Source organism: Dreissena polymorpha, chromosome 11, assembly GCF_020536995.1.
Source record: "Dreissena polymorpha isolate Duluth1 chromosome 11, UMN_Dpol_1.0, whole genome shotgun sequence".
NCBI classification, from domain to species: domain Eukaryota; kingdom Metazoa; phylum Mollusca; class Bivalvia; order Myida; family Dreissenidae; genus Dreissena; species Dreissena polymorpha.
The window spans coordinates 41,459,656-41,487,155 of NC_068365.1; the positions used below are offsets into that span (position 1 = coordinate 41,459,656).

At 33.3% G+C, this 27,500-nt stretch overlaps 1 protein-coding gene and 2 long non-coding RNA genes across 3 annotated transcripts; 1 reads left to right on the forward strand and 2 right to left on the reverse strand.

Annotated features, from left to right (window-relative positions):
- Positions 1-266: 266 nt before the first annotated feature.
- LOC127850579 (uncharacterized) lies at positions 267-3,296 on the forward strand. The gene is made up of 3 exons (XR_008035364.1): positions 267-1,179; positions 1,642-1,893; positions 2,188-3,296. It is a non-coding gene; the product is annotated as an uncharacterized LOC127850579 (long non-coding RNA).
- A 7,851-nt stretch (positions 3,297-11,147) lies between these two features.
- Positions 11,148-13,339, reverse strand: LOC127850567 (uncharacterized). The gene is made up of 3 exons (XM_052383695.1): positions 12,817-13,339; positions 12,194-12,445; positions 11,148-11,864 (listed from the first exon to the last, which is right to left on the reverse strand). Exons 1-3 carry the CDS (start codon positions 13,041-13,043, stop codon positions 11,426-11,428), a joined length of 918 nt encoding a protein of 305 aa, XP_052239655.1. The 5' UTR covers positions 13,044-13,339; the 3' UTR covers positions 11,148-11,425.
- A 2,941-nt stretch (positions 13,340-16,280) lies between these two features.
- Positions 16,281-23,610, reverse strand: LOC127850581 (uncharacterized). Its single transcript, XR_008035366.1, has 2 exons — positions 23,461-23,610; positions 16,281-22,413 (listed from the first exon to the last, which is right to left on the reverse strand). It is a non-coding gene; the product is annotated as an uncharacterized LOC127850581 (long non-coding RNA).
- Between the last annotated feature and the right edge of the window lie 3,890 nt (positions 23,611-27,500).

Below are 27,500 nucleotides of genomic sequence, written 5' to 3' on the forward strand. Positions count from 1 at the left end.
ATGTTTATCATTATGCATAGTGCATCACTTAAACTGGTTTTCCAGTTTGTTTTGTTCGATCTAAAGATAAATTCGAAATCCCACTGTAAACAATACACTTCACATCATTTGGAAACCCAATTAATATTTAAACTTCTGCATCCAATAACTTTTATTTTCTTTGTAAAATAATAAGTTTGAGTCATGAAAAATTTAGAAATGTTATTTTTAAATGTTTATATAAAGTATTTAATATGACACCTTTGAATAAACTTACATAACAAAAATGGATTCAAACGACATGCTTTACGAAGCGCTACAAAATGTGTGTCACATAGGAAGCATGGCTAACAGCTTAGTTCAAGCGATTACAGAAGATGAGAATAAAAAGCAATTTGTAATGGCATGTATTGTTTCAGAACAAGAACTTGTCTTTAAAGATTTCTCGTTTATGGAAAATTTCAAAAAGTACATACATGTGTTGGCTACTGAACAAGTCGATCAGATACCAATATCCGATGGTTATTTTATGAAAGGAAGATCAATTTATTTGCGGAACAATTGTAACCATGGGGAAGCCAGACTTTTAGATCCAGACGGCGAAATTCGCCGAGAAATCACATGTAACCCACATACAGTTGTTGATGATGGCAATAACTTTTTACATGACATGGAGTTATCATTTCGGGAACAATTTGGTGATTCTACGAGACCATACCTGCTGATTTACAGCCACTATGTGCCATGTACTATACCTTTACACTTTTGTGCCGGGCTTCTTAAACAGTTTGTAAAAAAAACGGGTTATAATGTATTGGTGGGATACACGGATGTTTTTTTCCAAAGCAATCGTGAACATGCATTATCAACTCTTCGGAAATCTGGAATACAGGTTAGACATATACCCCGGGAACAGGGGACTACTGAAATGTGTTGCTTGTTCAAATACGTGATTACGCTTCAAAAATCTAAACAAAAAATGGAGAAGGAGAATGGCATTCTATCCCTTCTATCTTATCATGTATTGAGTGCAAATCAACCAAGGACAAAACGTATAGGGATATATTGATAATTTATTGTTTATACATACATTTCTGCTTTGTTCATGATTCATTCGAATGATTAATCAAAACAAAACTCACCTCGGAAAAGTGGATTGTTTCTTCAAACATCATACGACGGACACGAACGATTTGTGAGGTATGTGATGTCGATTTTATTGATTATGTTGATTATATGCAATCGATAACAGGGTTAACATTTCTTTGTTTTATTAAAACTCAATAGTTACACGACAAAACAATCACGAATTAGTAACATCTGACAATAAGTAATGACGAGATGATGTCGAACTGCATGGTCATATAGGGAATATTGCATGTTTAAAATGTTTCTGATATTTAAATTGAAATGGTTTCACATAGTTGTCTTCTTTAAATCATTCATTGTGCAGAGAAAGCAAAATAGTACAACCTATAAATATGTCTGACAATAAAAGGGCACTAACTAGCTCACTACGTTATATCATTATTTCGAAAGCATCATTGAAACTATTTAAAAAAAGAAACCCTTTTCATGTATCCTCTTAAGATAGAAGTACACTTATATTATACAAACATTTTCAAATGTAAATGACTTAATGCCGTTTTCCGTTCTATTCAGAGTTACATAACAGAAATTGACAGACAAGATTACATGGACAATCGGGTAAATGAGGCAAGAGACGATGATAAAGATGAATGATCATTTATGTGGCCCATCCCCAACCCCTCCCACCTCCAGTGAGTCGGAAAAGCAGTTGTGAACGAAAAAGTGCACGTGCAACAAACTAAACAAGCTGAACGCACAATTGACCGCAGCATATTATATAGAGGCGATCGGAATGGTCGGGAATATAGCAGCTTGCCATGAAAGGTCAGTTAAAGTCCATATTCATTTTAAGAAGCAATAAATCTCAAGCTGTCATGTCGGGGTATATCAGTTATATAAATAGCAGTGACTTGCCTTTGTATTACTAGTTATTATTCGCCCAAGCATTTAAAAAACTCAAAACAATTCTAATAAAACGCAAAACCTAATGAAGTGTGAAATATGTAACATGTATGATTTCTAAAGTATTCCAGATTCTAATCATATCTATTATTCGGTGGGATTGTATCTGTTTTCCTAATTTCATTTTTTATATATAACACAAATCTGACTTTTCAGTGTGTTCGAGTCCTTCCGATTGTATCAAGAAAATTCTGGCCAGGATGTATCGGTAGAGATCGACAGTTGTACATTTTGGATTCATTATGTTGAACTAATGATTCATTTATGATGAATTATCTACGTTATGGCTTTGTTTTCTGTACTGTTTAAAATGATGTTGAACCCTGATACATGTAGTAAGGTCCGATCCGTATGAGGCATTTAATCATACAAATACAACTTAGATCGTAAAAGTATGCATGGTACATTTAACTTCTTTATTTAAAATACACGGTTTCATGTATACGACTTTGTTAAATTTTTTAAATAAAAAATATGTTTTTTTACATGTCAGGTTTTTAAATCATATTCCATAATTGCCAATGAAATTCATCTTAAAATCAGCATCTGTATACGCAATACTTCAGACTACTGCATAGAGACTTGAACTAGAAGCAGCAGATAACACAAGTCTGAAAAGATACCGTTTCGAAACACAAAATGCAAACACTGTAACGTTCCTCAGAACGAATTTCATAGTATACTTGAAGCCCTAAATTTAATTAATTACGTAAATCTTATTGTACGAATACAAACATGACCAAGAGTATTTACCCGTTACGGGCTGACATTTAAACACTGTACGCAATATATCAATTTTTGTTTTTAAAGCTTTTAAACTGAGAGCTGACATATAACAAAAGTTTTTGTACTTGTATTTATTTATCCATCTACTATATATGAAAAAAATCTTAATACCATCTGTGAATATATTGTCTTGTAATATGTGTGTACGCATGGGCTTAAAACCTAATATTATGTTGAAATAAACGCTAAACTCTGAAAGACAGTCGGTGATCACTTTGTGGAATATATGTGATTTGTTTATACATTTACATCCTGAAGCTCATATGAAAGGACGTGACGCCTGTCTGTCTGTCGTTTTGATAATTGCTAATTAATTGTTGTGTTGTCAAGTAATTGTGGTTTTGACTACATTAATAATTTCATGTAAAACGACAAAACAAAAATGTTGAGGTACCTCAGTGTTTGTAAATTATTATATTTATTTACGTAATATAAATATATTCATAATTTTCTTAGCATATGTCGTCATTAAGAAATATTAATCAGCTATTTGTCAGGTGTTTTATGAGAATAAAAAGCAGTCTTGTTGAATATTATATTTTATTATATTTGCCACGATTGTCTGTTGCCTTTTCATTTGTGTAAACATGTACGAGTTGTAGAAAATTGTTACCAAATTAAAGAACCACATTCGTGTAAACCCTTTAAGTACATTCATTTCAAATGCATCAGTTTAAATACGAGAACCTCTCAAGTTTATCCATGTACTTGCAGTTGATACATGTATGTATAAATAAGCGACATTTATAATGAATAGCAAGAGCTTGTTATAACAATAACAAGATTTTCGTACAGACAGATGTAAAGCTTTAAAACGTTTAGTTACCTGCAAGGTTAATTTTGCTTCATTTTCGTCTATCACAGAAATCAATGCAAGGCCTTTAAATTTGTAAACAAGCAGTAAGTTTTATACAAACTTTTTGAACAAAACACTTATCAATAAAAATAAAACAACGAGCATCGCATGATTAATTTTACCACACAAATAACAAACACGAAAGAGATACATTATTTATTTCTGTCATATATATCCATAAGCCACATATTTCAAAACAGGTTTGCACAAGTAAGCGTTGTATATCAAATTACATGTGTAGTTATTTGCGTGATTTTGTAGGACAAAAATATAAATATTTATTTATTTACAAATGCAAAGCTTTCTTTGATGTGCGAACTACTATATGTATTTACAGTTTTAAATACCAATGAAATATACAATTGAGATTAAGGCAATAACAAACTATCCTTTACATTAAATACAACACAACCATCGGCTGATTCTAACTTTTAATCAATGTGTTCGTTTGTTTCGTTATTGTTCATCGATTAAAAAACCAGAGAAATGTGACAGGAAATCATCGTAGGTGCCGTGGCGCACCCCATATATCTCACTTAAACTGATACAGCAATCCAGATAGCATCGCCAGCAGCCAGCTGGATCACAATGGTCGTCTAGCTTTGCTTACATTCTGATGTTAAATTGGGACTTAAAATGTAGCCAATTTATTTTGTTACACAATTCCTAACCATTTGACCTGCACGGATTTCCCTGGCTTGGCTGACAGCGTTGCGGTAAACACATATGTCCCAATCCTAAATAAAATCATCCAACATTGGGTAAAACAAAAGAATTGAACATTTAAAAGATAACCTAATGAAATATAATATAAAACTTACATCAAATGCTTTACGTATATTAAATATACAAGGCATTATATATGTGGATTTGCGGAATACAACTTTTGAAATAAAAGACCTTTCTTTAACACCGGAAAGAAATTCCATGAATCGTCACTATTCTTCAGACGAGGACATGTATATTGCAATAGATGATTTTGGTTCGTAACTTCCGTTATATATTCCTGGCTCAGGTTAAAGTATTTTTGTCTAATTGTATAGTCGCCGTTTGTATAGTTTAGTTTTTATCATTTCTTAAGTTCTCTGAAAACATGCAAAAATGATCGAATAATTAATAAATGTCTAAGACCTATCTTTAAAACATATGTTGGTGTGTGTTTGCATACATTAGCTTATGTATCAATAAGACCAAAGGTCGAGTATGCGGTTTACTTCAGAGTTCGTAGGCTGGATGAGACCCACGTCTATTATGGGGTGTTGCGTTACTTACACAGGTGTGCGAAATATTCCATGACGGATGTCTTATGACATTCTTGTATCTAGAAGTTCTCTGTCAAATATAACTGGCGCATCGGGAGCACTCAAATGATTTTCCGTTGCCATAGTGGCCATAAACGCTGGATTCGGTTGCTTCTTTGATGCTGCACCTGATTATGGGCATATTTTCTTATTCGAAACTACTAAAAATATATCTTGCACCCATAGTTGCTCGAAGTACAACATAATGTTTATTTAAAACAATATTTGTATGAAGGGCATGACTCCTGTAGCGTCGTCGCCCTGTCTTTCAGCAACCCATGCGAAATACGTCGGACCTCAGACATATCCTATAGAAGTTGCTTATGTCCGATAATATTTCCGAAACTGTCAAACCTCGTGTTCGACCAAAAACACAATATGTAAAATGTTGGTTCAAAATGAACACGAAACTGGAAAAATGTAAAAACAATAAGGCCTGGTTTATTTTTATTTTACTTCAACATTTTATTTAAATTTAAAATAAAACGGATTTAAGCAAGCAGTCGAAAGGCGATTATCGCTTATTTCGTATAAATATTCGCTCTATATGTCGACTTCAGTCGTTACGAAATTTCTTAGCGGGATCTCAAACTTACAGCCACCCGCTAAGAAAATTCGAAGCTAGTAAGCACTAAATTATACATAATTTTCTTACTCATATGACAAGAAAGTTGGCGGCATTAACAAATAATACTTTCATGATTTTTCTAATGCAGTTTGTTACCGACTATTCAGTTTAAGATCAAGTGTTATGTAAATATATATTTTTTAAGTTGAAGATTAAAGTCCTGAATTGTATAAGTTGTATATTAATGTTTATTCAGCTTATTTCGCATTTATTGACACATGTTTGTTTTACTTTTATTTTAATTTATATTGAAATGTGTATATAATAATTTTTTTGACACATTTTATATAAATTCCTAAATATTTGACAAAATCGTGCATACTCCCTTTAACCCATTTATGCCTAGTGGACTCTCCAATCCTTCTAAATTGGATCAATATATTTCCAAAATAAGAGATGTCAAGTATATTTTTTTCTATATTTAGAATATTTCTTACAAAAATTCCTTTAAGCAAACAGCGCAGACCCTGATGAGATGCATCATGCCGCGTCTCATCTGGGTCTACGCTGTTTGTCAATGCCTTTTTTCTAGCCGCTAGGCATAAATGGATTAAGGAACATTCTTTACAAACTCAACGGCTATATAGCTCGCTGTATCTGGTGCCTATGCAGGCATATAATATTAAACAATAGAGATCTCATATGTCAAAGTATTATGCGTGCAGCAAATCAATAAATTGCTGTAAACGGTTTCCCAAATGTGTTAACCTGTTTAAAAATAGAACATGAAACTCTTACGTTAAATATAGAACCATAGCTGTCTTTTGGGATACCATGATAAGATTTTGCATTTAGTTGTGTAATCGGAATTTTTAATGGAAAATTGTATTCGGTTACAACGGGTACTTAAGTCATGGCGTTCTTAGCTCATTGCATTGACAATTATGGAATCAAACGACACGGTTTACGTTTTGCTGAAACAATTATATCATATTGGAAGACGGGCCAATAATTTATTTAAAAAAAAAAATAACGATGATGTTCAAAATTATAAGAGACAATTTATTATTGCATGTCTTGTTTCAGAACAAGAACTACAAAGTAATACTCTGAAAATATTGAACGACTTTAGTAATTACATTACATTTTTAGAGCGAAAAGATGCGAAGGACGTTAACATGTCTGGCGGTTACTTAAGGAGAGGAAGAGTGTTATATCTTCGCAACAATTGTGTTCATGGTGAAGGTAGGCTGCTGGATCCAGATGGAAGTACCCGGCGGGAAATCGCTACAAAGCCTAATGAAATAAACACTGATCAAAATACATTTTTGTCAGACATGGAACAAAGCTTTCGAAATGAATTCGGTGATTCAACTCCGCCACAATTATTGGTATACACTCACTATTTACCTTGTACCCTAGACTCACACCATTGTGCCGAGCTACTGAGAGATTATGTCACAAAGACAAGTCGTAACGTAACGGTCGGATATACCGAGGTCTTTGTTAAGTCCGATCAAGAACGCGCTCTACAAACGCTTAAAGACTCTGGAATTGAGGTTTGGCTCATCCCCTGGCAACAAGAAGCAGATTTACGTCAGCTTTCAATGTACTTCAGTCACTTTAACTTTTGCCAGCGAGAAGATGCGCCAATTGATGCATGGGCGCGTTATCAATTGCACAATCGGCAGCAGAACATCAGATACGACCCATTAGTAAACTGGGAGATGGATCCATGGCGGCAGCCCTTTTGATGTCGACCGTATTATTAGCATGGGAATTAACATAAATCATTTCGCCATTTCTTCCACAATTCGAATTATTGGCAGCAGAAACGTCGATTATAATACTGTTAATTAAAATTTAATACGATTTTACTATGTTTTTCATGAAATGTATATACAACCCCGATTATTATGTATACTGTATGCATTCATGCTTAGGTTTAAAAAAATAGTTTTTTATATGTGATGTGTCAATTGATTAATAATGGAACAGTTAGTTCATTTAATACGATATATTGAAGTGCATGCATATATTGAACAGTTCAAAAAGAGGTACACATCGTTATTATTGTTATTGCATTACTATAATATAGTATTTTAATAGTATGCTCATAATTTGGTAGCATGTGTTAGTATATAAATTGAGCGAATTTACAGTATAACAATCCAAATGAGTATTTCTAACAAAATATTTCACTAACATGTATTGTGAATAAGAATAAACAAAATATACAACTTGTTGCTGTTGTTGGTACTTTTGTTGTTTTTGTTTCTGTCATCGGTGTTGTTCTATTGACAAAATGTGTTTAATAGCCTTGTGGTTTTGTCGGGTTTATAGGTGTAATCAGATCAGGCTCCAAATAGGTAAAACAAGATTTTGTTGTTAATTTATTTCTCATTAAAGTAGAACAAAAACAAATATTGCATAATATGTTTTGCAAAACTTCATATACATCGTCATTAAATCCGCGTTCATTGTTTAACATTAAACGAGTGATCCTTTTAAATTAAAACATATTATTTGACAAACAACAATAAAACGTAAAAACATATACAAAAACAAAGTAATTCAAAAGTAAATTATATAGATTAGTGCACTTTATTATTTGTATTAAGGGTCATTATATTCCAATAGCAAATATAATAATGCTTCTTCTATATTCGAGTAGCCATGCTCACAATATACGGCTCCATCCTAACGGATGATGTTATCGGTATAAGTTATGTTACATCATGCGAAGATATGAAAGATACGAAAACCAACAAAACAAATCCAAAACAAAAAGGCGAATACAAAATTAATTTGTTCTGAAGTTATACTTACCTGCTAGTATAGCCGATGCTTTAATTTCATTAGTGTTTGTTAATACAAAATATATTAAATATTGTATCGTCTTATGATAATGGTTTTATTCCTCGTGCTTCATTTACCGTTTGTTGGTTTTTGCTTCATTTTGCATCAAGTATATGAAGCAAAGAATTTCTATAAAATAAATAAGAGCAGTTATAAAATGTAAAGTCCATGTCTATTCAATATATTCTGAAATTACTGTTAAAAAAAATTGAAAATGCAGATTAACTCATATTACAGTTTTATAACGACATACATACATCGTTTAAAACTAGTAACATTTAAATTGTCTATCATACAAAATTACAATAACAGTCATGATTGGTCATAAAGCTGTATACAAAAAGCTTTAAGAATGATTTGGTGTATTCAATGCATGTATCGTTACGAAACTACATGCAATTATTTTGACAGCTGAAAGAGACATATACGTGTTAGGCAAACTTATTGATTTCCCAAGTAAACGCTTGTCCTATAAATGAGTCGTTTAAAATTAATATTTTAAGCAATGCCGTAAGGTCAATATGAACTTACATGTAAGAGTTTTCGGATATAGCTTTGGTCTTGTGTGAGGTTTGTCCAGCCTTCAAACTGTTCAAACTACAGCTATTTTTTATTTGCATGGCTAGTACCCAAGTGATGGTTACGTACAGAGCTCCAGATAATTTTTTCAGCCGAGGGGTATTTCACTCATGAATTTTTTAATTGATGAGTAAAAATCAAAATCCGTTAATTTTAAGGAGTATTTATGTTCAAAGGACCTGAATTAATAATAAATTGTACATGTAGTGTTAACTTGCTATTACAAGCAGTTTTGTACACAATAAAGCAATAACTTTTGTTTTATTTAATATACTGTCAATAATAGGGCGTACAATTTTTTTCTGGTGTTACTAATGACGATGTCGACTTAATAGAGATCGACCATTTATAACTGGCTCGCCATTAATTTTGTTTTATTTACATGACAATAAAACACAAACACATGCAGGCGCTGCGGAACATATCACAAAAAGAAAAGCGCTTTCGGGACAGGGACTGCCGGTCAGGGCGGCACAGATCGTGACGGTCATATGAAAAACAAGCAATCAGCAAGTTTTCGCATTACATGATGATTCTAGTGGGTTCATTGATTGCAAACCGGATTTTAATATATGTAACAGTTTAAACATGTGCTTAGGCACGTTATCTGAATGGTAAGCGGGTGGTATTCGTAAAACTTGTTTATTATATATGTGTATTTCGGCTGCCATTTAAACAGTGCTTGAAGGAAAAAGGTTTTTCCATAATGCCACACAAGAGATGAACTGATAGCAAAACTTATATGCTTGAAGTTGGGCGATTCGGTTTTTTTTTTCGAATGTGATGTCAAATGTTTTCACCATTAGCGTATATCGATTCTCAACAATGCAGCGGATAGTCCGTTGTGTCAACATCAGCCTTTACCGTGGGCTAAAATGAAATGATACCGTTCTGACTAAGGAGTAAATTAGGTCGGGAACCACATTCTGTACATAGATGTTGATGTCACTACGTTTTTACTGGTGTGGACACAATGACGGGAACCAGTCATGATTACATGAACTTATACAATCTCCACGCAGAGTTGTCGTTCCTTGCTCTCACATACAACTCTGCGTAAGGCTCAGCATGCCATTTTGTCTACCAAATAGGTAAAACCGAACAAACGCATTCAATGTATATTTGAGTGGATATTTAAGATCGCATGCATTAAATTAAGAAATATGACTTTTAAATTTACGATAAATCGTGCAAAAACTTGTGATTTTTAATGCAACTCTTTGAAACTATTTTATTGCCCATTTACACAGATGGAATCATTCCACGCACTTCACAAATGTAAACAATTGTACATATGTTTTATTGAGTTACGTTAGGCATTGCTTCGACGTATATATGTATGTTGGTTTATTAACATAAAAAAACATATCAATTTTTTAATAATTAATTAAGACTGATATAAGATATCATGGTATGAGATGGTTTTCTATTTAGCAGTGAATGCAATGTTACCGTCGTGCAAGAGATTGTTTAGTATACTGTAACCTCAATGATGAACGCTTGGAATGATCATGACATGAATGAGACGTTTTCATATCAGTAGTCCGTTCTGAGCCCAACACAGAGGTGAATGTAATGTAACCGTCGTGCAAGAGATTGGAACTTGTATTCATGTATAAACGGCTAATACGCATTGAAATTGCACACGATGCGTAATCCGAATTTAGCCAGGAGTTTTTTTACTCAACAAAATTTTAAGCCATGCGTATTTTCTTTTTTTTCATGCGTATTTTACGCAAATACGCATCTTATCTGGACCTCTGGTTACGTATGATTTTCATAGTATAAAGGCTAAGAATTAGTAACAATAATTTTCATTCTGATAATTGTTCTAAAGTCCTTTGTTTCGATATCAGATATGTAATTTATAGAGGATATTTGTTGGTTTCGGTAGCATATCAAATTTAATTCACGAGTGATCATAGAAATTTATATTTTCACGAGTGGCGTAGCCACGAGTGAAAATATTTTTTTCTATGAACACGAGTGAATTAAATTCGATATACTACCGAAACCAACAAATTTTCTTTTTATTTTATGCTTATTTTTGTAGTTTTGTTAATTTTCCGAATTTGCCATATTAAGTTTCCCCGTGGGGTGCCTCAATTTTTAGAACGCACAAAGAACTTTCTACACAAGAAAATAGTTCACATCTGTAAAAAGTGTATTACTATTAAAATCAATGTTTTATTCAACATATATCTTTTTCATACTTTATACATTCAATATTATTACAAACAATAGTTTAATTTAAATTATTATGAAATTAATAGTGTTGCATATACTGGCGTAGTAATTTGTGTATTCAACTGATCTCAAAGTTACGAAAGTGCTCGCCATGTTGAACAACACTTTTACGACTTACTGGATTAATAACACATAACTGGATTAAACTAGGAACGCAAACATATTTCAACAGTGTTTTTGTGCTAAATGGTTTCGATATCAATCACTGTCACTCTCTGCAATAAGACGGATTCGCTTGTAGTGTCGCTGTACAGGGGAATCTGCGGTTACCGCCGGTGTACGGGATGGAGATTGCCTCTGGTGATTGACTACGTTCTGTGTCTGGGAAAGGCCCATGTAAGATTCAGAGTTGTGAAAATTAAATGTTACATTGCCCTGGAAATGTGAGTTGACAAAAAATCCTCGGGCCATCGGAAAATCACTTGATGTGGCTGACGCAGTGGCAGTGGCTGTGCGGTTGTGCTTTTCAACTGACTGGTTTGAATGAGAAAGTATTTTTGAAATATTTTTTGACTGTTCCTTGTTCAAACTGCTGTAATTATTTAAGCTGTTAATATTTCTGTGCCCTGAAATCTGTATTATTTGATGAGCAGGAACATTCTCGTCATTCAGCTTCTGAATCAAGTGCTTTCTTGCACTGAAAAAAGTTTATTTCTATGGTAAAAATAAAATCAATATTCAACGGTACACATGACATATTACATAAGATATAAGTTGTAATTGTTTTGTGTGCGCTTGAAACACTTCAATAAATACATGGTGGTCTGTCAAGTACTGGATGTAATGGAACCGGAAAGTAGAGGAATAGTACTAGTAGAGTACAGGAGATTTTATGAATTAACATTTTGAGTGTTGTAGCATGTAAATTGGACAAACAACACCTATTTAATAAATGGGAGGTAAGTGATTTTTATTATATATTTTAGTCTTGTTATGAAAGTAGTGTATATAATATGGGGTTTTGACCTGTATGGGGTGATTCTTGGCTCTTGAATACCAGCATCTGTTTTCATCTCGGTCATTATGCTGTATAGCTTGTTTATTCCCATGGCAGACTTCCTGAACCAGCATTGCTGTGTCTTGTTGCCAGGAGTTAAGAAGAAGGGGCTGTCTTCTGTCATCATGTCAACAGGGCGTTTGTCGGCATATAGCTTGTAGAGATGCAACGGATCTCTGTCAGGTTGTTCGGGAACTGCATATGCCCGTGGCTTGACTTTCCTATAAATAGTTAAAATGTGTGTTGCATTAAATGTTTTGTTTAAATTAAATACTATTCCACCAAATGTGAAGTCTACTGTATATTAATAATACAAATAAGAATTATATTGTAAAAAAAGGTCTATAAATTCACTTGTGATAATAGAAAATATATATTTTCAATTGTGGCTTCGCCACTCGTAAAAATAATAATTTCTATGATCACTCGTGAAATAAAATCGATATTCTACCTTAACCAACAAATATCCTCCATGTTTGTATTATTTTTACTAAGGAAAAATTCCATTTAAATATTTTATAAACAGTTTTTATATAAATAAAAAATTATCAATTCAGATTTGTGTACAAATATATTAAAGTAGGAAAATCACCTTATATCCCTAGGATTTTCACCAGTACGGGTTTTTGTCTGACGCTCAGTGTCGAAGGTGATGAATTCTTCACCAGTTTCAAAATCGATTCCAAGGCTGACATCACCCCAGCATAGGGTGTGAATTTCCTTGCCGGTTCTCATCCCAAAATGGGTTGTACATATAAGCCACAGTGAGTGTAATAGAGCTCTGTGGCTTGATTCTCCCAGAGTTTTAACTGCGTACATAGCTTCAATATGTTCATTTGTTAATGCCTGGGCTTGATGCGGTTTATTTCCATAACCTTCTTTTTAAAGAGCTTTTTGTTTACTTTTTAATACTTCCCTCACTTTGGCAAATTCAGGGTCATTTATCAAAGAGTGCTTGTAGTTCATGTGCCTTAAATGCCTGTCGATTGAGCTTAAAAATGCCCTCAAAGATGTGGGTTCAAACTCTGATCCATCTTTTTTAGTCACACCCAACAAAAACTCGCAGACCAGAGGGTTCAATTCATGAGGAGGTATATTTTCAATATTTCTTGCCTCATTTTTGTGACTTTTTAGGAAAGTTTTGAAAAGTCTGATGTCATTATCGGTTTTCTTTTTTGTATTTAAATTTTCGTTTTCAAGCAGAAAGCTATCCACACTTACAGATCTGAAATTCCTTGTTGGTGTTGATGTTGGGTTTTGTTCTTTTTCTTCCTGTGTTGATGCTGTTACCAGTGGTGGTGGGGCTGATGTTGCTGCTCCTGCTGTTGGTGCTGCTGGTGTTATTTTTTGTGATTTTGAAGCGCTGTCATCATCTTGTTCATTCATTTTATTAAAAAAGTCATCAAAGTCAAAGATATTTGAGAAAAGAAGATTTATTTCATTGTTTTCCAATTCATCTATTGTTGTTAAAGAGTTAAGCAGCAGACGAAATAATTATGTTTAAGGGAGGTAAATGTGTGTTTCATGTTCAAGTAGACTAGTCTCCCTTGAATGAAAATTGCAATTGAGGCTCACCATGGGGTTATTGGGGAAGTAGTTCCAGTATCTAACTGAAACAGTGAAAAATAACGATATTTTTCACTGTTATGTTTCACTGTTTGAAACAGTGAAATACCACTTTTATTTCACTGATATTTCTCTATAAACCACCGGAAAGCATAAAATAATATGAGAATATTACGTGGGTAAAGAGCACGTTATATTTTGCGAGGCTTATATGGTTGATTTATATAACTATACAAACATTACGTTAAAATGTTTTACTAATTAAATTTGATGCTTAAAAACAAGATTTTCCACTCTCTCTTCAAACTATAATGCTGTAAATCATAATTTTAATAAATGGTAAATCTCAAATTATTAATAATATGTTTTGTTTTTTTCCCTTAAACAGAAATGGTTGCTTCTATTTTATTACATTTTAATTAAAAGAAAAGTTGTTGCATTCCGGATTCCTACATCTGATCAGTATTTTTAGGTCTCAGCGGCTCTTATTATCGAATGTATTTATTTGAGCCATTAGTACTTATTTAGATGTGGCATTCAAATATCTTTCTACCGGTACATGACAGAAAACCTACACTTTATGTTCACATAAAATAGAAGTTCAAATTTGAGTTAAAACATATAATATTTAGATACTAGTAGTTCAAAACGTATATTGCTGTGACGTTGCACATTGAAAGTTCCATTTGCGTTTTTCCACTTATCATATATGAACAAAAATAAAAATATTGAGTCTTCTAATAAAACAATTGTCCCCGCGGACACAGTAAAGGAAGAACAAATATTTAAATCGTGAAATGTTAAATGATGTACACCAATACGCATGTGCAGTTTCGAACGAGACGGTAGAGAATTAAACTTTTCATTAAATTATGCGATTTATATATCCGTGAGTTTTAAATCCACTTAAGGCGATGGCGTTTTTGGAATGGTATGCATTTTGTCGTATTCTTTCATCAAAATAGAATTGTTTCTAGATTAATATCTACCTCAGAACTGTAATGTGCATTGTTTTAATAAATGTCCATATTCGGTGAATATAGCGTCTATATGCCTCTTTAATTTATCATTATCGATTGATAGATATTCAAACATGTTGAACCAGTTTCATACCCCGTTATAAATGCATATATGTACATCAATCAAATGATTATTGAATGATCATGGCTTCTCATCGACAAATAACTCGCTATGTCTATCGTTAAACACGGAAGTAAACGACGCATGTGCATAGTTTAAAATTATTTTTTAATATCTTACGAAATACGTAGATAATTTGTTCATTATAAAAGTGCTATAAAAGAAAAGAACATTAGTCAGCGTTAGTAAATGGTTTTCCAAATGGTTTACCTCCGTTTAAAAATAAAACGTGTCGGAATACCATGTTTAATTAATTTATTGTATCCAATCAAAATCATGTGTTTTGTAAGTTAATATATTTGTAATTTGAAATACTTATTCAGGTACGTGGAATATTTGCTCATGGTTCTGTGAGTTTACTGCATTTACACATGTGACAAACGACATTCTTCACGCTTCGCTACACAGTTTGCGTATCACGGGAAAATTAACAGAGAGAATAATTCGAATCAGTATTGCTGATTTTATTAATTTTATAAGATATTATTCATTGTTGCATATCTCGCTTCTTAACAAGAATTAAACTATTATTAGTCATTATTTAATAAATACTTTAATTATTACAATTAAATATTACAGATAAACCATCCGGCAAAACATGAAATGCCGATATGTTACTTATTGAACGGCAGAGTAATGTCCCTGCGCAAAAATTTCGTACATGGCGAGGGCAAGCTGCTTAATCTATATTGATATTTTCGGCGAAAAATCGAAACTTTTTAAAATGAAATTAATGCTAATCAACGTCCAGATATTCGGCACCTTTAAATGGAATTAAGCACATTACTTTGCGTCAACCAATCGAGTCATCCACTGATGCATGGGCGGGTCTTCTTGTGCAATATTTTATATTAAAAAAAACAGCCGGTACGACTCAGGGGGGCGATTGGGAGATTAACAATAGACCATTTCGTCATATATTATATACAAACACAGTGAATGTATGTATCGCCGATAGCATTACATATTTTACCAATATATTTATATTCAATCGTTGGTTTGTTGTACAATTACGAATATTATTATCGTTAAATGTCAACAATCTTAAGTTTATGTGGGGGAATATTGTGTACCGTTTAAGAATGATCGACATCGCTGTTTTATTGTTATTATTTGGGAGATGAGTACTAATAGTAGTATTATAACTGTTTTTATTATTATTACTATTATTATTCTTATTATTATTCTTATTATTATTATCTTTATAATACGTAGTAGTAGTAGTAGAAGTAGTATTAGTAGTAGTAGTAGAAGATATTATTATAAGATATTATTATTATTACTCTTATTAGAAACAAGTATAAAATATCGAGTTTATCATGTATTTATATTTAAAAAGTAATAACACAATAATAATATAATATTTATCGTAAATTAGTATTGTTTACAAGTATTCAAGTATATTCTAACATTTTAACACACTCACGATTATTTAGAATTATTAAAAATACACGAATAACAATACCGAAAATAAATGTCTTGTTAAATAATTAACACTTTGTTATTGGCATCACCGCTCTTTGTCTTCGTCTTTTACACAGGACATTGATAACCCGTTTAATTAGTTACCAAATATCGAAATATTATCAATAAGTGTAACACATGAATGAAATGTATGGTCTGTTCAGATCCAGAAATGCAGAACAACCACAAGTAGTATAGGAGGGACCGGTGTGGTTGGACTAGTATGATACATATAAAGACACAAGAAGGATTATGCTGAATATGGGCATTTATTTATGCCAAAACTGAGACATCCTAAGTATGTCTAGTATAAAACATCATTTTCTTATATGTGATGTAAACATAAACCATAATATGTCAAATATGAAAAAACATATATTTAGGGTCATATATATCTGGGTGGAAAAAAAACGCAGATCAAGTTATAATGAATGTTACAAGACAGTTCAAAGTTGTGACGAAAATGCCACTTGGCATGTTGTATCAACAACGTTAAAAGGTAACAAGTTTGTCATTACGGAAATATGAGGTAAACATAAGTGGCTTCATTAAGTGAGTTCTTGACAAACCATAATGTTGACATAAATGTTTGAACAATACAATACAAAAATTATACGTTGTTAAAATTAACAATACATGTACATCACAGTGAAAAAAAAAACTCAAGGCGGCAGGTGGGGAGGAGGAGGTTAGCTGTTGATAGAAACAAGCCTTTCCTCCTTCAACGATAAAACAAAATGGCCAAGCTGCCTATTGATTGGTCAAACCGTGCTATTTATAGAATGTAACCTAATGTCCTATTTATAACTTTCAAGTTAAATAAACCTTAGTTTAAGATTCGGCTTCTTGGTCATTATCAACAAAAGATCTAATCAGTCCCATAAAAGATTTTATGACTGCATAAAATATTATTTATGGTCTGTTCAGATCCAGAAATGCAGAACAACCACACGTAGTATAGGAGGAACCGGTGTGGTTGGACAAGTTTGACACATATAAAGACACAAGACGGATTATGCTGAATATGGGCATTTATTTATGCCAAAACGGAGACATCCTAAGTATGTCTAGTATAAAACATCATTTTCTTATATGTGATGTAAACATTAACCACAATATGTCAAATATGAAAAAACCTATATTTAGATGTGACATATCTGGGTGGCAAAAAAACCGCCACGAGAAACGCCCAGAGGAAACCACGCTGGTCCCCAAAGTATAGATATTCCAAAGCGGCTAAGTAGTTTAACAATTATCTAACTTACAAAAATTAACATGAAAGCAAAATCTGAGTTAGTCTGCCTTAAACAGAACCCCCTCAGACCTAGCATTTGGAAACATATATCAATTAATTTCTAATGAGATTGAATACGAATGTGAATGAATGGAGTTTCCGTACTAACCAGAAACTCCATTAACAATACACACTAAGATTTCTTTTATTGCTTTCTGTGGGTCCATGTTTGGTGTATCAGATATACATGTATGTGTAACACTATATAAGAACTATAAGGTAATCATAACAATAAATCCAAAGCAAAAACATAACTATTTACATAATACATGGTCTAAGCTTAGTCGAAAGTTATTAAAATAATCTAAAAACAATATCTAGCCAGGCAAAAAGTCTCCCAAAAAACAGAACATTTGCTACTAGATATGCGGGGCTTATTGGAGGAAAAAGCCAAGATGTCCGCCTAAAACGGAACATCCTGCATATGTCATGACCTCAGTCCCGCATGTCTAAGAGCTTTCAGCAATGGACATGTACAAACTGCATGTATGTTCCGTACAGAAGCTGGTATAATAACACCCGGCGACTGGACAATACAAATGAAGTAGAATCCAAACATCTGTGACTACCTGGTACATGGAGAAATTATTTAACATGTACAAAAGCAAGGATACGAATAAAATAAGAGTCTTTTGAGCAGGTACTGGCCAATAAGTCAGGTACAATATCATCCCCTGCTGCCTAAAACAGACTAGGAATGTGAAGTTTAAGATTAGAGTTTTATTGGTATAGCTGAGGGCGAATGTATTTTAGATATGCTGATGATTTCCAACGGCCTAGCTTCTGAATTATGGTTGGAGACATACCCATAGCATGTGCAAATGTGGCCCCACCTATGCGGAATGAATGACCAGTGAATAGAGTTGGATCTAAGTTGCAGGCCATAACACATGAGCGAAGTATAGAGCGGAAATTTGCAGCATTTATAGGTTGACCTTGTTTGTCCTTAAATAAAGCCCCTTTCTTGAAAGACACGCCTTTCATGTAACGCAGTATGGCATATTGTTGCGTTCCGTGGTCAAAACTTGACGATTGACTAACGCAAGCCTCGTTTCAAATTTTCAACAATTTTATTAAGCCGCAGCGTTCACAGATTCGAACGGACATGCAAATAACGACTTAAAATATATTAACGAATTTTACAATTCTTTGACATGAGCGTCCTGTATCTAAATAGTTTATTTTCAATTTACTCAAATACGGTAGCGTAGTCTATCAAATGTAGGACTGAACACCATTAAAATAGACGTAATACTTAATGGCTAAGATTCAATGACGCTTCTCTTTGAAATTATTAATAACATCAAAAACTGGAATGACTAAATGTATGGCTATTTATATATTTCAGTACAACCGTTACTATTGTAAAACTTTAATATTACTTTAAAAAAAAAAAAAGTTATTGATGTTACCTCTATAAGATGTTAAACTAGAATAAATCTTGTGACCAAATTTTGGTCACTTTATATAGCCGCGGCGTTCCACTTGTGACCAGATCACTGTGACCAAATATTGGTCACTGTGAGACCGAAAACGGGTCACAATAACTGCCGTGACCAATCATGGAACGCTAGCACGCTAAACCTTTGTAAATCATAAAATAGACTTTAAATGAATTAACAATTTAAAACAGATTATATGAACTAAATATTAACATTTCGTCTGCTAAAAATAGTGCAGCTTTCTTACCTAAAGCTTTAATATAGAGCAAGTAAAGCTTCTGTTTACACCGCAGTGTGTTGCTATGCGAAAATTACCCACAAGTCAACATTACAAGATGGCGGACAGTGGAGAAACACATGCCGATTACTAGTGAAAAATACGAATAATAAGTATAATTTCAAAGATCAACGTGCCACACATATGGATAAATAAAATATATATATATTAATTCATTAAATGCCGTTCTTTAAGGTATGGGCAATGAACTTATATTGTAAATAATTGAGGTGAAAATGTATCTCGGAACAGACAGTCCACAGGAAGTTTTAGGGACTCCGATAATGACGTCACGTTTGCGCATGCTTAAATTTTGGGCGTCAACACTGCGGCCATTGTGCTATTGTCTGCATTTGATGAATCGCATCGTGATAAGGTTACCATAATAATCTCTACTTCACACATATTCGCGACCCTTTTTGAGAACAACAAAATACTCAGAAATTGAAATTCTTTCAGAATAAATTGAATTCAATGAACGAACACAAAATTAATAAGGACGAAAATAAACAACAAATAGATTGATTTTATTTAATCAACACGAACAGATTTGAACCTATATGTCTGTAAAAACTTACCTTGTTACAGATTAATTAAATCCTCTTGATAAATGTATTTGTTTTTATTTAATTGTTCACACCAATTTTGACACTCATTGTTTCAGCATTTTTATCCCAGTGTTTAATTGCCCATTTGTTCATCACCAACCGATTATCTCAATATGATCGAATAATGTCAAGACAATTACTAAGAAAGCAGCTAGGGTGTCATAAACCCGGGGACCTATACCCTGCATAAACCACATGTGTCTGGTCATTAAACACAATGTATGATACCTCCATGTCATCTCTTGGCATATTGAGCTGTCATTTAAGCCAAATACTTAACAGTTGCTTTAATAAAATATTTGAACGTATTTAAAAAATAGACATTTGTCTGACATGGATTAACAGGACATTTAAAATGTATAATGTATATTAGCCAGTTTAAACATAACAATGAAAGTGTTTAATAACTATACATTAAAAATATTTTACAAATGTACTGCTATACAATTAACGTATTTAACGGGTACCTGCACATGTAAACTCCGCTATAACGTGTAAAGATCGTGCGTTACTGCAGTGTTCGAAACATCATCATGAAAACATGCAAACGCGTTTGATCATAGTAGGGATATAAAATACCTGCGTAAAATAAATTAAATGTTTAGATTTATGGTTTCATAAAATGTTAGATTTGTACCGCTAATTAACACTGGTAAAGAGTTTTCAATATACATGTATATGCCAGTTCAATTTTCAAAATATGCAGGTGTTTTATCCATTTGAATGCTAATTAAATTTATTAATTTTTTCATTCAATGTAAACGAAACGAGAATTCATTCAATGTAAAAGAAAATTAAAACTACATTTAAAGATTGTAATGTTTTGCGCTTTTCAGGGCTTAGTTTTATAACTGATTCAATGCACCTCTTAAATTTCGATCGCTGACGATTAATAACACTTTCGCATTCACACCACTTATAATTGTAATCAACATATTATATGTTTTATTATTTTTGAAATATCATTTATAAACGTCTTACTTTAAGAAAGAATACGTGTATGTATAGTTTGTTTGTGTGAAAATGTCAGTATTTAGTCTACCGACGACTTTTACTCTGATACAATCTAAATGGCCGCGATCGAGAGGGTTGACGGCCAATCTATTTTAAGTAACGGAAAACCCCTCATGTGACGTCACGATAAAACCTCCTACAAGTAAACTTAAACAGGAAAGAACGATTTACACATTTCTGGCTTAAGTGGCAAGTAACAAATATGAATTTATTTATATGTATTGGGATCTGTGAACAATCAGATCCATATGCATATGCTTACTTGTTATGTTTGTTTAAACACACTGACTATTGGAATGATGATACCAGAACAAGTATTTACAGTAAAGGTAAAACATTATATTAAACCCCAGTTCATATCAATATATGTCCAAACTGATCAAAATCGCGTACTAAACACACAAAATATGAATGTAACAGGCCTGTGTCTGCTAAAATTAGATGTTACTTGTTAATTGCGATGCAAATTATTCATTAGGCGCTTGGCCTTTTGCTTGCTTTGTTATCTTTTCAACCTTTTGATGATTTTCTTCTGGCGAAAGTGAGACAACGACGATAGAACATCGCGTTTGTTTTCCTTCTTATCAATCGGGCTATTTATAACGGTTGGTGCTTGGTCATATGTCATACTTGCTAGGCATTGATTCTCCATTTCCTGATAGGTTTCCTGATGTATATATATCGCATGCATTCATGCTCACAGCATAACAACGTAACTCGCCCGGTTGAACTACATGTACGCCGGCTGATTCCATCAGTCTTACGGACATCTCTTCGTCGGTTGTACTAAAGACATGGGAATACCCTACATAGACATTTTCTTTTGCTGCTTTGCCGAATTCACTTACAACCAAAGCACAGTTGTTTTTGGCGCAGGTGCAAGGCGCATTGTATGAGAATATAATCAGACTTGGTCTAAAATTATCTGGATACTGGTTATAAAACTCGCCTCGCATTTGGTCCAAATAGAATTCGACATCATGTTTATCATCGTCCGTCAGCGGATTTCCTATTTTCAGCTTATGTCTTATTTCGCCTGTTGGATCTAGAAGTCTGGCCTCAACGTGCGTGTAATCCTTTTATGTAGGCATATTCAGAATAAAAATACACCTTCCATGGTGAATCAGGCGCTTCTGTTTGTCTACCATGTCCTAAACTGTACTCAAAAATTGTTGAAATGTGTGGAGGGCAGAAAAATCTCTCTCCTCTAGTTCCTTCGTGGACAATATCGTTGCCATCAAGAACTGCTTTTTGTAGCCTCTATATTAATTGGGCTCGTTTCTCATCTTTCTATGCACTTCCGTACCCATCTTTTGAAGTTCTCGAAGAAGTAAACACACAGTTCCCTTTACCTCATAACACGATTGAAACATGATATCCTTCACTTGTATAAAAACAGACACAATATAAATTGAAAACAATATTAATTTATAACGTGCGTATTTTATTTAAACAGAACACGAATATGTAATCATTCGGTGACTGTGATATCTTCTTAAATATATATTGATTTATTAATCAATGTTGTTTTGGGGTTAACCGGTTTTTTGAAAACGACATTCCTCTTTTAACCATATCTATTACACATGTACATTTATGCATTATGTGTAAACCTGTCTCTGACTCAGATTAAATAACTACAGATAACATAGGTATTTGAGTTCGTTCGTCGATAGAAGGAATTCGACGTTGTCCCAAGTTCGAAATTGATTTAACTGACTTAACCCATTTAAATATATAGATATATCATAACATAATAGCGGGAACCATGAACTCTGCTGTGAGATATGTGTCATCGTTTAATTCATATATTCGCTCTTCCTTATTGTTTAAATAGATATCCAATCATTTGTAATTAAATATTACTTACGCAAACAAACATGAGCATTTGTTAAGACATTTGTAAAAACATATTATAAATTAGAGTGAACATATGTTACATATGTGTGCAGTTACCTGCAATTAAGATAAATACGAATAATGATACGAACAAAATAATTTAGCTTAAAAACGTATATTCGTATAATTGTAAAAAAAAAACAGAATATGTCAAACCTTCTCTTTAAAGTGTTATATTTTCGGTTAATTCAACGATACATCTATGTATATGCTTATCTTATCAACACACTCAGTTTTTATGTTTTCTGATCATGTGATCCCATTTTATGACTCACGATGCATTAGTTAGCTGATTAATATGTACTGTTTTTCAGAAAAAAGGAATGTCGAAATTAAAATAAATCAAAGTGTCCATAGATTGATACAATCAATAAGCATGATGTAACACGACAATCATAAACCACTTTAGTAAATTTGAACTCTCTGCAGAATTTAAAAATGTTTGGTGTATGTCGAACCTAAATATGGTAAACTGGTTGATTGTATCTGTTATTAAAAGAAATATAAACTATATATGGAAATAGCATTTTACCTTAATGTAGACTGCTCTACAATTCTAGGCATGGTTTGTGAAAAAGCTGTATACAGAAGTTGATCTATCCATGAACACTTATATTAAACACTACTCGTATACAGTTCTTTTAAATTATTCACGCGTTTCAATATAAATAAACAACGTCCGCAAATGGTTTAACACATTTGTTTGCCAGTGTGTATAAAAATAGAACTTGAAACTCCTTATATAAATATAGAACGCTACTATTTGGGATACCACTGTGCTTCAATTTATTGAAACCAATAACAATCGTGGGATTTTCAATTTAATGATTTTTTTTATCAGGGTGCAGGATCAACGGGGTTCACAGGGGTTAACACACGGGCTAGAAAGAAGTATTACGCACCGTTTAGAACTTTACTTTTACAAATATCTTAAGTTATTGAAATACATTTGCAAAAAGCTTAAGATTCAACAAATATCATTGAATACTTCTGCTTCTGAAATAATTTCCAAAATTTCACGTTGCGTGCAGTATGACCGTGTACGTGATTGCGAAGGAAAGCTGCTTGATGCAGATGGAAGTATTCGTCGGAAAATCGGTAATGAGCTGAACGATATTTACATGTACACTGATCAGAATACATTTGTATCGAACATGAAACTGTCCTTCAAAAAGAATTTGGCTATTCGACTACGCCATATTTATTGATTCACAGTCACTATCCACCTCTGCACGCTCGACTCCCATAATTGTGCCGATCTACTGACAGATTATGTTGATAAGACGGGTCGTACCGTAACGGTCGGATATACCGAGGTGTCCCGTTCGTCCGATCGGGACCGTGCTCTAAGACGCTAAACGACGCTGGAACTGAAGTTCGGTTCATACCCTTGCGAAAACAACCAGATATTTGTCGGCTTTCAACGGACGTAAGGGACATAAGTTTGCGCCTACGATTCCATGCCTCCATTAATGCATGGGCGAGCTTTCATATGCAATATCATGCAAAACGTAACAACTGGTTCAACTCAGGAGTGGACCAATAGAGGCAGCAATTTGCACTACAATATTATTATTGGCAGGAAAGTGAACATAACCCATTGCAAAAGTCTTCTGTACAAACACGTCTAATACCTGTTAGCGGAATCATCGATAACAATAATGTCTATTGCAAATTTTGACAGAATATTTATATTTTGTTTGTTTTTTAAACTTATTTACAGAAATTATAATTGTAAAAAGTATATGTCAATATAGACGTTGAACACTTGAAAAAAAATGCATTTCTCAATATATATGCTATGTTAATGTGTGCCTAATGTATACAAGTTGTACCTTATTTACAAAATGCAATGATGTTCAAAAACAATATCTGCTGTTGTGATTATTTAATTGTTATAACGTGTGTGTTAATGTTTATGTAATTTAAAAAAAACAACTACTTTGTATAGTTTATTTTATATTTATGGTCATGTTTTCTCCATAAACAATTCATATGTTGCTTAAAATCAAACAGTTCGTTTTAAATGCATTGTGAATATTTGACTACTGTAATTAATCGTTGAATCAATCAAAAATAAACTATGTAACATATTACTGTTGTTGTCGTACATATTGACAGTTGAAAATCAGGCTTGGCTCTATGTAACTACAATGACAAGGGTATTTTAACATTTAATTGTCCATGCATTTTGATTAAAGAGTATTACAAAGAATAATTTAATACATATTTTTATAATGGTATTTCAACAAGGAAAACAATAATGAAAAGATTGGTGTACATTGTATACCAGAATATAGAAAAATAGTATTTATGTAAGTAAGAAAGTTTAATATAATTAGTAAACATGCATTTAAATGCACACAACACAAAACTCAGCTTAACAGATGAATAACTTATTTAAAACCAAACGATTCTTTATTTCATGCCAGGGAACGATACAATACGTGCGGTACTAAGGCCATACAACACACGCACACAAAAATATGGATTTAACCAAACTCCTGGCAAGGTTACAAACATGTACATCCCATTTTATGTTTAACGGTATTAATAGCATTCATAAGTAAAATACCACCAGATCTGCAAGGAGATTTATGTCCAAGTTGATTCTTATTTTTATGCAAATCCGTGGGTTTTTACATACTGATTTGTTTATATTTGATTTGCAATCAAAACTATAGAATAAATGAGGGATTAAAACATTAAATCGTAAACAATAACAATAATATCGGCAGGGATATGACCGGCCTATGTTCAGAATCCCTCATACCTCTGCGCGGTTGTTGGCCTTAAACCGCACAAGTGGTGCTATTATAAGCTATTTATATGCATCATAAGGCGCGTTGACCTTTTTTACTTTGTTTCCTCGTTAAACGTTTGATGATGTTCTTCTCTCTTAATCTTATCGACAATATAAACTTAAAGACACCTTGTCATTGTTCTAATTCGAATGGCCTCTGACAGCCATTGCTGCTTGGGGATGTTTATTTTTTTTTCTCTTTAAACGTTTAATCATTTTCTGCTTTCTTATTCTTACCGACGATATGAACTTAAGTGGCACCTTGTTATTATTGTCTTTATTCAAATGACATCTCATAGCACTTGTTGCTTGATAATGTTTCCTTCTTGCAAGACATCCACCCTCGAGTGAGGGAAAGGCTTCCCGAAGAAAATCCCCTTCACGTGTATCGAGGCTAATGTCACTCCAATATACATCGCTCTGCTGTATGACATGTAATCCTTCATATTCTATTTGTTTAACGGAGAACACTTCGTCCATTTTACTGAATGCGTGTTGTCCCATGCTTGTGCGACGTTGATTTTCGAGCAGAGGGGAGGCTTCCAGAAGCAAATCCTTTTTGTGTGCATTTATGCTGATTTCATCCCAACACAAATCGCTCGGTCGAATCACTTGCACGCCAGCTGATGCCAACAACAATACGGACAGATCTTCGTCTGTTGCTCTAAATACATCGGAATACCCCACATATACATTCTCCTTAGCTTGTTTACTGAATTGGCTAACAACCAAAGCACAGTTGTGTTCGGCGCATGTACAAGGGACATAGTAGGAGTATATAACCAGGCTTGGTTTGAAATTTGCCGGATACATCAAATAAAATTCTTGTCGCATCCTCTCCAAATATAAATCGACATCTTTACCGGAAATATCTGTATGTTCTGAACATATGTTCATCTTATGTCGAATATCTCCTGTTGGATCCAACAGTCTTGACTTTCCGTGAGTGTAATTGTTGTCTGAAAATATATTTAAAATAAAGATGGTTCTTTTATGTCTAATAAGGCGCGTGGAGGTCATCTGACGCCTCTGCTGATCAGTTCGTAATGTTTCCAAGTGGTGTTGAAAATCTCTTAGTAAGGAAAAATCCATCTCAAAAAGTTCCGTGGTAGACACAAGAGTAGCCATTAAAAACTGTTTCTTAACACGTTCATTCATTTCGTTTCTCATATGCTTGTGAACTTCAGTTCCCAATTCCTTCATTGCGTTAAGCAGAAAAGTCACACGTTTTGTTTGACATCGCTCAATGCTTCAAAAGGTATATCTTCCATTCTTATGCAGTCAAGTTACGTGTAATACACAAAATAGAATGTAAACGTAAATAACGTTGATATAAATACAACGATTCCATTCAAAGATATAATGCAAATAAAAGTTTCAGTCGCGATATTTATATACATACGGGACTCATGTGTACCACACCAATAGTATTTTTGATATAATTTTTCTAAAAATTAATCATTTCACAACGTAGCATTTAAATATATTTTCAATGAACAGCAGTGTTATCAATGTTGGGTTTTCCTAGATTTATATATCTCGATGCATAGATATCAAAATGGTGTTTACTCCTACCCGCGACTTTAACGCGAGATTTGGCATATTGAGTGCAAACAGCATAATTTCTGAATTATGATACGCGGTCACACTTTATTTGTGTAACTATTGTTATATTTTAGTTTTTAAAAATGCTGACGTATAGTTAAAATATTCATTTAAAGGGACCGTCAACCGCGATTGACGAAGAAAGAAAAGTTCTAAAATACCGT

Coding starts and splice junctions, on each gene's coding strand:
- LOC127850567 (XM_052383695.1), bottom strand. CDS start 13,043: ATGTACGCAGTTAAAACTCTGGGAGAATCAAGCCACAGAGCTCTATTA. Junction 12,446..12,816: donor GAAAATCCTAGGGATATAAG/GTGATTTTCCTA, acceptor AACTATTTATAG/GAAAGTCAAGCCACGGGCAT. Junction 11,865..12,193: donor CCAAGAATCACCCCATACAG/GTCAAAACCCCA, acceptor AACTTTTTTCAG/TGCAAGAAAGCACTTGATTC.